Source organism: Nansenia antarctica, assembly GCF_963989245.1.
Source record: "Nansenia antarctica genome assembly, chromosome: 1".
NCBI classification, from domain to species: Eukaryota; Metazoa; Chordata; class Actinopteri; order Argentiniformes; family Microstomatidae; genus Nansenia; species Nansenia antarctica.
This window is the reverse complement of record NC_137674.1, coordinates 46,658,546-46,672,965: the sequence shown is the minus strand read 5'-3', so window position 1 is coordinate 46,672,965 and position 14,420 is coordinate 46,658,546. Positions and strand designations below refer to the sequence as shown.

Genomic DNA, 14,420 nt, shown 5'->3' with positions numbered 1-14,420 from the left:
TCAATTAGAATTTTTGAGGTCAGGTAGTACACCCTTCTTGCACATTGACGAGGAAATGTGATAGGTGAGAAATGAAATGCATTATTGTGACGTATTGTACTTTGTATTTCCAGTGATAATTCATTGTTGTTGTCGTTTCTTGGATACTATCCAAATGAATTGGTAGTGAAATCAATGTCATGATACACAGAGGAAGCACAAGGACATCTAGCCAATACTTCACTGAGTTACTGTTGAATCCACTGGGCACTAATACAGTACTTAATAATAATAACATTGAATAATAACATTGTTATGTATTGGCTAACAGAAACTTATTTTTGATGATATTGCAGTGTTCATGGTGGTGGTCATGTATCATCCTGAACTGCAGCTAGGATGGTAAACAGTACAGTACAGCTGCCAACCACCTAGAGGGATCTCCTAATCATTAAAGGTGATTATTGATGATGAGATACAGAGAGAGAGGGGGCAGCTGGCTCCCAGGGTGGTTATGGAGACGGTGACTTTATTAGACACACTGTATACGTTAACTGTAACTGTAATAACAACTATAGTTAGAGAGAGAGAGAGAGAGAGAGGGAGAGAGAGAAAGGAGGAGGAGGGGAGAGAGGAGAGAGGAGAGAGAGAGAGAGAGAGAGAGAGAGAGAGAGAGAGAGAAAGGAGGAGGAGGGGAGAGAGGAGAGAGGAGAGAGAGAGAGAGAGAGAGAGAGAGAGAGAGAGAGAGAGAGAGAGAGAGACATGATGGGGTAGGGGGGCAGTAGAGTGAGCTAATGCTACAAAGTCAATAAAAAAGCTAATGTGGTCTATTGGAAACTGGATTCAATTGAACAATTAGAACACAATTAAAGCTTAATTAAAAAGCTTTCAGTGTCATTTGATGTGAGTGCATATAGGTGGTTTCTCTCATTACTAACCAATTTAAAACAACAGAGCTTTGATTGATTTAGTATGTGTCCTTTCATCTGTGAATGACAGAACTCTTATAATGTTCAGTATGTAACCTTAGTGGAGGCTCATGTGTTTGATACTATTCTTCATCCCATTCCATCCATTAAAATGAGCCCACCCTCCAATTTCTACCTCCACCAGCCTCCCCTGATATGATCTTAGCCAAAATATGACGTAGTGTAGGCTGTTCTCACAATACGGAGTGACTCTCAGTATTGATATTGGATAGTTCTAACTGCACTGCATCATCTGAAATTCAATAGAATATATTACAGTGTATTTGTTGCGCTAATCACAAGATATTTGATTATAATTGGAGTTTGGGATTAATGCTGGTATTTGCTACAAGGCCACAGAACTTGAATCTTGGCCCTAAGTCCAAACCACTTATAAAGTTTTGCAATGTGTCCTGAAACCACACTACAAAGCCAAGTGTAAGGAATAACACCGTTTCATTATACACTATTTATTTGTTGTTGATTTCCCTGTGGTTGTAAGAGTTTAGCCCTTAATTGTAAAAGTGTTTTATTGGCTTACATGTAGGCTGGCATAAGTAACTTCATGATTAAACATGGGGCCGCCTGCTGTCAGTGATTTAGATGCTAAGCTACTTTTCAGGCTTGCAAATGAATGCAAAACACATTTAAACCACTGGCACAAAAACACATTTAAAAACAAAAACAATTTCTTTCCACGGTAATTACCTTGTGGGTCATACAGGCCGGCTACTGAGCAGGAATTTGTTGAAGTTTAATTAGCGGAGAGAAGGGTGAGTAAGTTGTCTATGTTCATTCCGGTTAAGGTCAACACAGTAATCTGCGGTGCTGTAGCAGTTTATGCCAATGTTGTATTTGGGATTTGTTCTATTCACCATACTTTGGTGGTTTCATTTAAATACATTTTATGTCATTAATTTAAGCCCCTTAATGTGACCTACAGTAGGTTGCTTTATAAACCTGTAATAACACTGGTATTATGTGAAAGAGGAATAAGGAAGAATCTAGGGTTAGGGTTTTGGTAAAGGTTTGGAATAGAATTAATGTTAGGGCTAGGGTTAATGTTAGGGCTATCGCTAAGGTTAAATCTGGAGCTACGGTTAGGGTCAGGGCAAGAGTAACCATTAAGGCTAGAACTAGGCTTAGGGCTAGGGCTAGGGTTAGAGTTAGGGCTAGGGTAAGGGTTAAGGGGAGAGTTAGGTTTAGCTAACGGCCACATTTAGGGTTAGAGTTAAGGTTAGGGTTAGGCTTAGGTTAGGGCCACAGTTAGGGTTATGGTTGGGCCACAGATTTGTCTTATTTGCATCATTGTGAAACCATACCTCCATCCACACTACAGTACACAAAGGAGTGTTATTGCCATCCTGAGTGGGAGGACATGCCAGATGCTCAGGGAGAAATCGGAGGACGGGCTCATTGTAACTCATGAAATGGAATGAAGAATGATATCAAACACGCTTGTTTAATACCATTCCTCATTCCATTCCTCTATCCTAGGATTTCCACCTCCACCAGCCTCCCCAGTGATGCAGTATGTAGGGAGCTATAAATGCTTATTGGTCTCCGGATCGCACAGAAGACACTTCTCCAGCAGAGAGACTCATGGAGATTGCCTGCCAGCCTGCCTGCCTGCCAGAGCAGAGGTTGAATATTGGATTTTCCAAATGTCAATGGAAGGGAGCCATCATTAGAGGGAATATATTTTCCTCTCCTTGAAGCAATTTTGGGTCATGCTGCTTTTCCACTCACTTTGCCTGCAGGTTTTATTCTCTATTCGCTGTTCTATTCCCTGTGCACATTCGTTAGCTGTGAATAACACAGAGCAGTGTAAATAAGATGAATTGGCAGTAAGTACAAATGCATTTCTATGGGGGGGAAATGAGCCAATCATCGGCTTCTCTGATCAATATTCTGTGTTTGTTTGCTCCTGTCTGTACGGATAAAGCCAGAGGCCATGCAGATTGAAGAGTTACACTCTGTGGATTTCTCCAAGTTTGTACAGAAGTCACTCTTCACATCTGCTGCACAGATCTCCATAAAATGTGAACACAGTGACACCATTTTCATAGCACTCAGGTTGATCATGAAGGAGCTTTAAGGTGACCAATGAGGTCTCAGAGACAGCTGACAGATGTGTCATCAATTAAAGATGGAGATGGATGTCATTGGTTTGGGTGTCGTCTTAAAGTGATTAAAAGTTGAGGAATCAATGTAATTAAATCAGTGTAATACAGAGGTGACAGGGCTATCAAATGAAAAGTATGGTGTATATGAATAAAGTAGAAGGCACTTTGCCTTATCAAATGAAAAGTATGGTGTATATGAATAAAGTAGCAGGCACTCTGCCCTATCAAATAAAAAAGAGACGGTGTATGTAAATAAAGGAGTAGGCACTCTGCCCTTCGACATTTTCTCGATGTATTTCTCATTAATGGCAGTTAAGACCTACGTGTATGTACTGCTTAAATCGTTCTCGTGATGATGTCTTCTAATTAATGATGCCGGATAGCAATTATGTTAAGCTTTCAAGGATTCTGACCAGGATGATAGGATTGATCATTTTATATGTCAAATGTTTCAAATGAATGAACACATTTTTACATTTTGCTACTTTACGGAAGGAAGTCGAATTTTTGTTATCACCTTCACTGTCCATGTCCTTGTTAATGAAACACATTGTTCCCATAAAGACTAATTTATCATATTCAAATCCAGCCTAAGCACTCAGGGCCAGTCAGGTAGTATCTGAGCCAGCCAGATACCCAGTCATATTTGGCAGAGCCTCGTGGCTGCCAAGACAAAGGTTATTTTGATGGACATTTTTCATAAGTGGATTTTTGCCAGGTACAAACAATATCGGGAACTTTGCTCACAGCTATTTCCAAATGTTAGAAATTGAATAGTGTTTTGTTTTTTGCTGCAGACAGACGGGAATCCTCTGAGGCATTCTATGTGTTACAACTTGTACTTTGGTTGAAATACTGTTCTATTATATTAGCTATGGGAGACCACTGGAAACAAATGCTCTCAGTAAGATTAACGTTTGGTATTTGACATTTGCTCGTAGTAATCCATGTCTTATAAACGAGCTGACAAGGAACTTTCCATGGGATTTTATGCAATCATAGAGCCCCTGATATTTCATTATGAAGCATTCTTCATAATTATCCTTGTAATAGAATTACCATGCAGGCTAAATGGAAATTGAAAATGTTATTAGGTTTGAGTGGCCATGCAGGGAGATGGGAATCAGAGGAGGTGTTTTCACACGACAGTCAAGAGGAAACAACTCTAGAGGACCGTTTAGTCGCCACTTTCATTAGAATATTACGGATTGGACTCATAAAGTCACAAAACCAGAGGAGAATTTCTGCATCTTATTTCTTGTTTGCAATTATGCAGAGTGGCATGGACTACGTTGTCTAAATTGAACACTTCATTAGAACCATTAAGTCAAGCTATCTCACTGATACTATACACTCACATACTCTCTGTTTTCACTATGGATACTGGATACAGTATAATTGGCACAATGTGGAAACCACTTGTGTTACTACTCAATGCAGGTTGGAGCAAACACAAACCTACATTGAAAACAAACTGATCATGACCTCTCTATTGAGTGTCCCGCTTTTTAAAAACCAAACATGTCTTTGTCTTTTTAAATGAGCTAGGGTGACTATAAATAATGGTTTATTATTTCCCTCTCATAGAAATCAATCGGGACACGTACAGAAAGACAGTAGTTCCCTCCTGGAAGATTCTCTGTATTTCTCATTACGCTCATCATTCCAAATCCCTGTCTGCGGTGCTCTCTGTTCCATATTGAATATTTACACGCTGCCGCTTCATTCAGACTATTATCTGGCACTCAGACATGGCAACGCAACGGTCCCTCATTTCTGAAATCAATGGAGCTAGAAATAGACAAGGGGTTTATATGTCTCTCCCTGGGTGTCAGCGTTATGAAGATGAATTTGCTGGTATCATACAATCATTAAAGCCACAGATGCCTGCTGGTGCTGCTGCTTCTGCGGGGGCCGGTTTGGAGAGAAAGCAACCCTTCCACTTCAGTATGAGTCAATAGATGTTCTAGTTCATTAATGAGAAGGGAAAACACCCTGAATCTCAGGGTTTCGTGGCCCCTGCATGGGACTACAGGACACACTCAGCACCAACTTCTACTGAACCGTGGACTGACATGTTAAAATTCAATTCAATTCAACAAGTTTATGCACCCCTCTCAGAAGCAATTGAGAAAGGCACTGCCAGATCATATTAGTAATAACGTCCTCCACATATAATACAGTAGGCTATACAGAAGACCATCAACCAGTCACATTCAGTCAATACATCTACCTTACAGTAGAGTACATGCTCTACTGTACATAAATCGTACTGTAAAATGCACACATTTTCATTTTAGCTAATAAATATAATATTATAAATATTCTTCATTACCAACAATTTAATAAACTGTCTGCACATCTCACCCATCTCATGCTGGCTATTCATGGCTGGAAATACATTAGCGAAAGCATATGTACAACAATATAGAAGACTGCGTATCAGGTTTTATTCACCAGATAGAATTCATGTGGGTGCCTACACAGTGACTCAAGGTATGCTTCTCATTCAAGTAATTATGAATTATGTTAATTAATTGAGAATGAGGTCAAGTTCACTTCAGCATGTTGCTATGCCAACCAACAAGAAAACAATTGGACTAAAAACTCTATGCATAATTGTGTTATTCAATATGAAATTATTTGAATTGAGTCGCACCACAAATTACTATCTCTCTCTCTCTCTCTCTCTCTCTCTCTCTCTCTCTCTCTCTCTCTCTCTCTCTCTCTCTCTCTCTCTCTCTCTCTCTCTCTCTCTCTCTCTCTCTCTCTCTCTCTCTCTCCCCCTCTCTCTAGGTTTATGTTATATACTGCAGGAGTATGTTAACCTCAGCAAAAGACCTTTCCTGCCACCACGTGGCCATTGTCTGAAATTAAACTTTTACAAGTACTCTGAAGTATTCTCATTGACAAAATCAGTAAAAAATTGTCTAGAGAGCCTATTTACAATGTTGGTTAAGTACAACTTTACCTGCAACAACAGTCAGGTATATTATAGAAAGTCATTATGTTGATGCCATTCCTTATTCCATTCCATGCATCACAATGAATGAGCCCGTCCTCCGATTTCTATGTTGATTACCCATCAACATAATATTTATAATTTCATAACTGGTGAAAATGTAAATTACTTACTTACAGGCTATTTTGTGTCCTGTGAGTATCAATTAATACTGCTAATTGAGGCACGTGAATCATCCAATTTCACTACTGATAACCTAATAATAATAATAATAATAATAATAATAATAATAATAATAACAATAATAATAATAATGATATATGAACATGTAGGCTACACAAATGTTGATTCGTTGTCATGTATGTAAAACATCCCATCACATCAGAATCCTTTCTGCGCATGTCACTTCCCTCGCGCGGGCTACCTTTGGTCTGTTTACATCAACATAGCTGCTCTGTCCTTGTACTTGTAAAGTCAACCGTCTGGTTCGTCGTCTAGAAAAGCTTTTTGAACGATTTCTGGGGGTCTTCAGTTTGCCAACGTCATTATGTCATTCTCTTGTTTTTTTAGCAACCATGCAGTTAGCTGTTTTCAGCTAGCCAGTTTTGCTAACAATACAGAATCTGCGCTGTTGTTGACATGAAGCTCCACGTCCGTCGCTGAACTTTTTATTGACACACTTTTCCTTTCCATGTTTTGGAAGAACTAACTCGACATTTATCCAGCTAACAACTGAATGAACAATGAAGCTGCAGTGTGATGTTGAAGTGGTGAATCGGAATCTTCCGACTTTTGGAATGAGAAACAAAGGAAAGGGAGCACGGGCCGTGTTGTCTATTGGGAGACATGTGGACAAGCCCACACAGCGCAGTACCATCTACCTGATGGTCTGCACAGCGAAGGACAGGGCAGGCTCCAAATACAAGGTTGGTTTTCATGCCTGTCGTATAGTATTTAGGTTGTCATCTGTCCAATTCATAATGGGAAATTGTGTTACGTCTCTTACCTTGCCTCAGCACAACAAACACGCAGGTAGTTCAAGCAGGTTGTTCAATCACACACAGAATAAGTAACACCACACAGGACCTAGCCGTCAAAGTCGACCCTTAAATCTTCTGTACATCTGACATGATTTATACCTGTACGTACAGATGGTATGTCAGATATAGAGAACCCCCCCCCCATTCCGGTTAATCGATGTCCTTGATCATTCCCACATTATAGATTAATTAGTTGTATAGGAAATGTGAAACACAAAGGCCAATGTAGATTCAATTAGAGGAAACCTTGTTCATCTCTTTGCCAACTTATGACATGCTCTAGCGGATGTGGTGTCAGTCAGCTTACATCACCAACATGGTGACTAATAATGGTGAAGAAGTCATTGGTGGTGATGAAACAGTGTAATTGAACAATTTCTTCGTTTCTAATATACACAACCAATCTGATGTGTGCCAACTTCCTCCACAGCTTAAAGAGAACATTGAGAAGTTCTTCACATGGTTTGTTGAGGAGGGCAAAGCCACTGTGAGACTCAAGGAACCAGCTGTCGACATCTGTCTGAGTAAGGTACGGATATACACTGAGCAAAAATATAAACGCAACACTTGTTTTAGCTCCAATATTTTCATGAGTTGAAAAAGACCTAAGACTTTTTCTATTTACACAAAAGGCCCAATTCGTGTTCACAGATGTGTTTAAATCTGTGTTAGTGAGCACTTCTCCTTTGCCGAGATAATCCATCCACCTGACAGGTGTGGTATATCCAGATACTGATTGCACAGATGGCTGGTCACAATAAAAGGCCACTCTAAAATGTGCAGTTTTATCACACAGCACAATGCCACAGATGTCGCAAGTTTTGAGGGAGCGGGAGCACGTTTTTAGGAATGTCCACCAGAGCTGTTGCCCGTGAATTGAATGTTCGTTTCTCTACCATATGCCGGCTCCAAAGGCGTTTCCGAGAATTGGAATTGGAAACGTCATTGGAGACGGCTTATGGTAGAGACATGAACATTCAATTCAATTCAATTCAATTTTGTTCAGTGTAAGAATCAATCAGTCAAATCAATCAATCAAACTTTATTGATAGAGCACATGCAATGCAATGCAATGACCTTTGCAAACAGATATACTACAGCTGTTCAAATATGGCACAATAGCGGTACCTGAATGCCTGTGGAATGCTGTCAGGATTTCTAATGATTCTAGATCTACAGGCAGACAGACAGACAGACAGACAGACTGTACAGGTGGGGAAAACAACAACATTGGATTGTTTGGATCTTCTCAGATGCCAGTTATTGAAATGCATTACGGTTGGTTTCTGTGTAATATTAAGAGGTGCAGGGAGCACGCAGACAATGGAAAAGTACATCATTAAGCCATTAATATAGTTTCTTAACCAAAACAAGACTCAACAAATAGCCATTCCATTGCTATCTCCCCCCTGTTAGTATTTTTGCAATGTTGCAGGCACTGGCTTACTAGAACCTGATAATCACCTATGCATCAACAAGTCTTGTTGTGTGTTGTGTTTTGCGCATGCTCTTCCAACTGACAGACACTGAAGCCAACTCATTGTCCCCACTGGTGTGTCAATGCCTGCAGGCTGTGTCGGGCCTGGTATGACCTTTCCCCTAGATCTCCATACTCACTCGTTTCAACACATTACACTGCCAGCTCTATCTCACAGTCAAGCTGTGTGAGATCTAGGCTGGCATTGTTCGAATTTGAGAAATATTAACTTACCTCTTTGTGACACCTCGGGTATTGTGATCTAATTGCAAATAAAAGTTTCATCTTGTACCAGTGAGACCAAAGTGATTGTATTTATTGTTATGTTATAGTACATGATGTAATACAATATGTATTATAAATGTAATACAAAATGCTACATAGCATAGCATTTAGTTCTTACTCAATTTCATTGTCAGACTTTTTATTAACCTAATAGGCCAGTAGGCCAAACACGTTCCCCTCACTACGAAAGTGTGTTGACCTGATTGAAAGTGGAACTGTGTCAACTTTTAATAGGGGGGTTACTCTGAATGTGTGTGACATAGTAGAGAGAGAGATTTCTGCTTCCACTGCTGTGATACAGATACAAGAAGAACTGTTGTATAGACTAGTGACACATGAAATCTGACTGTTTTTCGTCGTCGTTGTTGTTGTTGTTGTTGTTGTTGTTGTTTGTTTTAGGCTGATGCCAACAGCTTGAAGAACTTCCTCTCTGCTGCTCGGTTGGCCCACAGAGGGAGCGACACAGACAGCCTCCCCCTCTCCACGCTCACGCCCGTCAGAGCCAGGGATGTGGAGAAGCCCAAGAAGAAGCTCACTATCGTCTCCAAGAAGGACTACCCACTGACCTCTAACTTCCCCTATTCCCTGGAGCAGCTCCAGGTGTCCTACTGTAAACTCTCCCGGGTGGACATGCGGATGCTCTCCCTCAAGGCCCTCCGCCGGCTGGACCTCAGTAATAACCACATCAAAAAGCTTCCTGCCACTATCGGAGACCTGGGCTGCCTGGCCGAGCTCATCCTCCACAACAACCACCTAGAGAGCTTCAGCGAGGCGCTCTGTCTGTCCAGCCTCCAGCGCACGCTCCAGCACCTCGACCTGAGCCAGAACCGTCTGCCAGGTCTCCCGGCCCAGTTCTGCCAGCTGCGAGAGCTGGTTAACCTTAAGCTCGACGACAACAGGCTGGGCTGGCTGCCCTTTCACATCGGCCGCCTAACCAAGCTGCGTTTCCTGTCCGCGGCGCACAACCAGCTGGCCCTGTTGCCCAGTGACTTCCGCAAGCTGAGTCTGGAGAACTTGGACCTGTTTGGGAACCCGTTCACCCAGACCAACCCCCTAGATCACACCATCCAGCTCACCTTCCCCCTCTCGCTGCAAGAAATGGCCTCCAGGGCTGTGGCCAACCTCAGGTAAGACTTGTTCCCTTAATCACACTACAGAGCTGAACTGAGCCAAGCCGACCTGTAGTCTGCCGGCCTAGTTATGCATCCACCATAGTTGCTTTAACAGTGCTGGAGGGGACGATGTGAAAAGAAATATCCAAGCCAGCACAGTATGGTTTGGGCCAGCCCTCTAATGAAACTTTCAAACTGCTCTCACCTTGTTTTCCTATTCTATTCTCTTTTGTTTGACTCAATCCTATTCCACTCTGTTCTATACAGACATAATTTGTGACCCAAACTGCTTTTGTCCTTTTTACACCATACAGAATCCCATACGGACCTCACCTCATCCCAGCGCATCTCTGTCAGGACCTGGAGGTTGCCAAAACTTGTGACTGCAGCCGCATCTGTGTCAACTTCTTCATCAAGACTGCAGTCAGCATGAACCTGCACATGGTCTCTCAGACCGTGGTACTAGTGGATGATATGGGGGGCACGGAAGCTCCAGTGCAGCACCACTTCTGCTCCCTAACCTGTTACTCTGAGTTCCTAGACGGTTGTCTTCAGAGAGGACTCTGATGATGATAAGGCTTCTCAACCATAGAATTGGAATGGAGGAATTTTGATTTGAATGGGCATGTCTCTTCTACTCATTCTAATTCTATGCTCTCAACTACCCATAGAGTGCTTTTGGTGTACTGTACTTCTGAAGGCAGCTGTGACCAGCCAGTGCAGAGCCAGTGTAGTGTCTGAACGTAAAAGGCAGTATATACAGTAGGCTTGTTGGACTACATCTTGTACCTCAAAACGACTTGTCATATGAGCACTTTTTTGACATATTGTCTACTTGTGTGTTTCATACAAGTCAATGTTACAGGTTGACGTGAGAGACTCAGAAGTGATAAGTATTACTTAATCAAGTCTATTCTCTGTCTGTCTGTGTAAACAGGGTACTTCTGGGTCTCAAACTCACACTTTCATAAGCTGTCAGAAACCAAAAAAGGGGAATATGTTTTTACTGTATTGATTCATAAAGTTTTTGAGAAAATAAATTAAAGATTCATCATTGTACTGAATATCATTGCCTCAATTTTCTTGTCTTTATCTCATATGTGGTTACATTGTGTGGAAATACACTGCATTAAACGTTACCTCAACAAATTAGTGGTAGTATTCAATAGTCATTGTTACATTTTTAGAGACTTTTACTTGAAGTGGCATCACTCTACATTGTATTCAAATGTTGAGTACAGCGTTGTACAAGTACACAGTCATTGAAGCCATACTAGTTAATCCACACCATCCAAGTACAATGTTTTGATAAAGCTTTTAAATGGAAGATGACTTAATGCTGTATTCATTTAACTTATCATCTTAAGCAAGAAGGAGTCAATTGTCAAAAGTCACTTTGACTTTAATTGGAGTACACTTTTCCTTCTGAAGTCAACTGGTTGAAGAACACTCTTGGTTATAACTCAATCTAAACAAAAAAAACATTTTGAACCAGCAAAAAAAATAAACTTCAAATATCTGTGATGGAGGCATTCACTTCTTACAGGCACATCAATCCAGGTCATACAAGAGGGTGTTCTGAAAGGTGAAACCAGCAGATGTAGAATGATCACTAATGACCTCCTCCTTCCCATTATCGTTAGTTTCTCTCAGCAATACGTCTGGCAGCGGCGGCAGCTGCCCATCACAGTCCTGAAAGGTCTGCTCTGTAGGCAGGTCATCTTCATCATCCTCCTCCTCCGCCTTTTCTTGTGCCACCTCCTCACTGAAATGCCACATCCTCACTCGTGCCACATCCTCACTGAAATGCACGGCCTTCTTGGCCTTTTTGTCCTTGGCTGGAGCTGGCTTGTCCTCCATCTCCTCAATCCTGTGGGCTGATGAGCAGTGTTCCGATTGGTCAATAATGATGTTGTTGTTGTTGTTGTCAGGATTGGATGTAATGGCAGGAGCAGTTGCACTTCCGCATATGTCCCCCATTGTGTTGGTCCGGGATGATGGTTCTGACTCCACCTGAAAAAAGATGGATGTGTTGATGGGAAATGTTGAGAGTAGTGACATAGAGCCCTGTTTAAATGTCAGGCTATTCAACAACAAGGCCTGTCTGATTAGCTTTTGCTATAATGCTTCTCTTCTATGTACCTAATTTGTGTTTAGGATAGGATAGAGTGATAAAGTGATAAATAACTCACCTTATAATTCAGATTCTTATTCTCTGCCTCTCCCTCATTCTTCTCAGTGTCCCCAGTCTTGCCACTGATCTCAGTGGTCTCTGAGGCCTCTGCTTGGTCCTGTGATTCATCACAATGATGTTCTTCTTCATCCTCTTCCAGGTCAGCTGATTGTTCAGTCAACTCTTCATTGTCCTTCAGGAATGAGGTGGCTTGATTTTCGGTGCAGAGAGATGGGGCCTTTCCACTATCAACTGTCTCCGAGTCTTCTGTGGCACTGCGAACTTGGTGGACAGGGTTGTCTTCTTCACCATCACCATCTTCTGTGTCTTCCGTCTGCATTCCTCTATCACATCTTATCCCATTGTCCATCTCAGCGGCATCATCGTCACTGACAAGCGGACGACCAAACAGCTCAGCCAATGACGGCTCCTTCACAGGCAGGACGGGAAGAGTGAGAGTCAACTGTTTCTTCTGTTTTACAAACTTGGCCTCTCCTTTGTCTCTATCCACAGGGTAAGCCAGAGGCAGCTCCAGTCTGTAAGCAGCAGGCGTCTTAGATTCCAGTAAGATACTTCTCTCCAACAACACCAGGTCAGCATCCCCAGCAGATCTCAGCAACGGCAGGTCAATGGTGATGACTATCTGGTTAGGGCGTGGGCCACGGGTGGAGTCTCTGGAACATCTAAAATCCTGCAAGTCAATAAATGACCTGTATTTCACAGTGTATTTGGGGGTGGTTGGTCCCTTAGATGAGGTGGACTGCGGTTGGCTCTGGTTCATCTTGGTTGTTTGGGGCTCAGCAGCACTGGGGGCCTTGGAGTTAGGACTCTTAGTAGGAGGTGTTGCTGTGTCTGATTTATTTTCGTCAGGGTATGGGAATGAGAGAGGGTCAGGGTGTGCAGGTTTCTCCTGTTTAGGGTGATCAGACATGGACCTGCGAATGATAGCTGGGTCTGGAGTCCCTTTATATTTGATTTTCAACACTCTCACATTATTCCTGTCAAGCTTCACTTTGAATCCGTTCCGGATGGCATCCATAGCTGCTTTATCTACCAGGTCCATGAACCTCACGTTTTTCCCAGCCATGTGGAGAGTGTCCGGGTGGAAAACAACATCATATATCATGTAGGTATTCCCTTTTGGATCCCTGTGTGGTCGTCCAGGTGTGGTAGTGTTTGGTAGAAACCAGCTCTGGCCCCCTCTACCATCCTCTCCTCTGCCAGGTTCAAACCAAGGCGTCCTGACCTTCTCGTTGGTGCAGATGTTGATGAAACACTTCTGTTTACCGTTCAAGCTGGTTTTCAGGACGCGGTTCGGTTCGGGGTGGATGAAATCAATAGAATTGCCCCTCTCCTGCTCCAACAGCTTGATTTGATCCTCGTATGTCTTCCGGTTCTCCGGGTCTGATATTTCCTTGACGTAGTCATTTAGCATTTCTCTGAAACTTTCATCTTTGAGCGCCTTGCTGAGCCGGTTTACCTCGTCAGTTGTCATTTTCAGGTCTTTGAGCTTGCTGAAGTCCTCCATGTTTTCGCAAGAAATTTGCTAGTAGTAGCTAGCAATAAAACGTTAGCTACAAACTTTCCTTCGCTGGTTTGCACTAACAACGAACACCGTAGTGGACAGATTTACCTCACCAATCTAGGTCCAGTGTGGCTAACACAATTCTATTACCACAAACAACACACCAGGAGTGTATTTAATCTATACACCTCCTCACAATAGTTTGAAAAGCCTAAAAGTTCCCATCTAAAAGTGTGTACGCCGCGAAGGGAGCTGTTTGTTGACGTAACCATAGCAACAAGGCAGAGCCTGTGTGAGTCGTAGCAACAAGGCAGAAGCTGTGTGCTTTGGCTTCCTTCGTGGTAGATTCGAAGACATGATGATGAAACTGGTGCATACACATAAAATAGTTAATATTGTATTGTAAAAATGTATCATTTGAGAAAACATTACAATAAGGTGTCTTTATTCAACATGCCATTATATTTCCTAAATTTCGTTGTTTGGTACTTGTACTGTAGCAATGACAAATAAAGTCCATTCCATTCCAAGAGGGTTTTTTTGCAGGCTGAAGACACCTTTGGGTGATATATAACTATGAAACATGAATATACATACAGACACAATAGTACTAAATACTACTACTACTAATAATAATAATAATAGTCTAAAACAATATAAACAAATATTTGCAAGAAAAAAGCTCCCAAAACCCAGACAATTTCAGGGACTCAGAGGAGGAGGGAGTCCAGTATTTTTTTTCTTCATAGAATCACACGACATTTATACAAAGT

At 41.9% G+C, this 14,420-nt stretch overlaps 2 protein-coding genes across 2 annotated transcripts; one reads left to right on the top strand and one right to left on the bottom strand.

The window, feature by feature from the left end:
• Positions 1 to 6,542: 6,542 nt before the first annotated feature.
• Positions 6,543 to 10,937, top strand: lrr1 (leucine rich repeat protein 1). The gene is made up of 4 exons (XM_080535456.1): positions 6,543 to 6,961; positions 7,506 to 7,604; positions 9,237 to 9,964; positions 10,264 to 10,937. Exons 1-4 carry the CDS (start codon positions 6,779 to 6,781, stop codon positions 10,514 to 10,516), a joined length of 1,263 nt encoding a protein of 420 aa, XP_080391582.1. The 5' UTR covers positions 6,543 to 6,778; the 3' UTR covers positions 10,517 to 10,937.
• Positions 10,938 to 11,500: 563 nt separating this feature from the next.
• Positions 11,501 to 13,650, bottom strand: dnaaf2 (dynein axonemal assembly factor 2; the record flags this gene model as incomplete). Its single annotated transcript, XM_080523426.1, has 2 exons — positions 11,501 to 11,962; positions 12,142 to 13,650. 2 exons carry the CDS (start codon positions 13,648 to 13,650, stop codon positions 11,501 to 11,503), a joined length of 1,971 nt encoding a protein of 656 aa, XP_080379552.1.
• Positions 13,651 to 14,420: the final 770 nt, after the last annotated feature.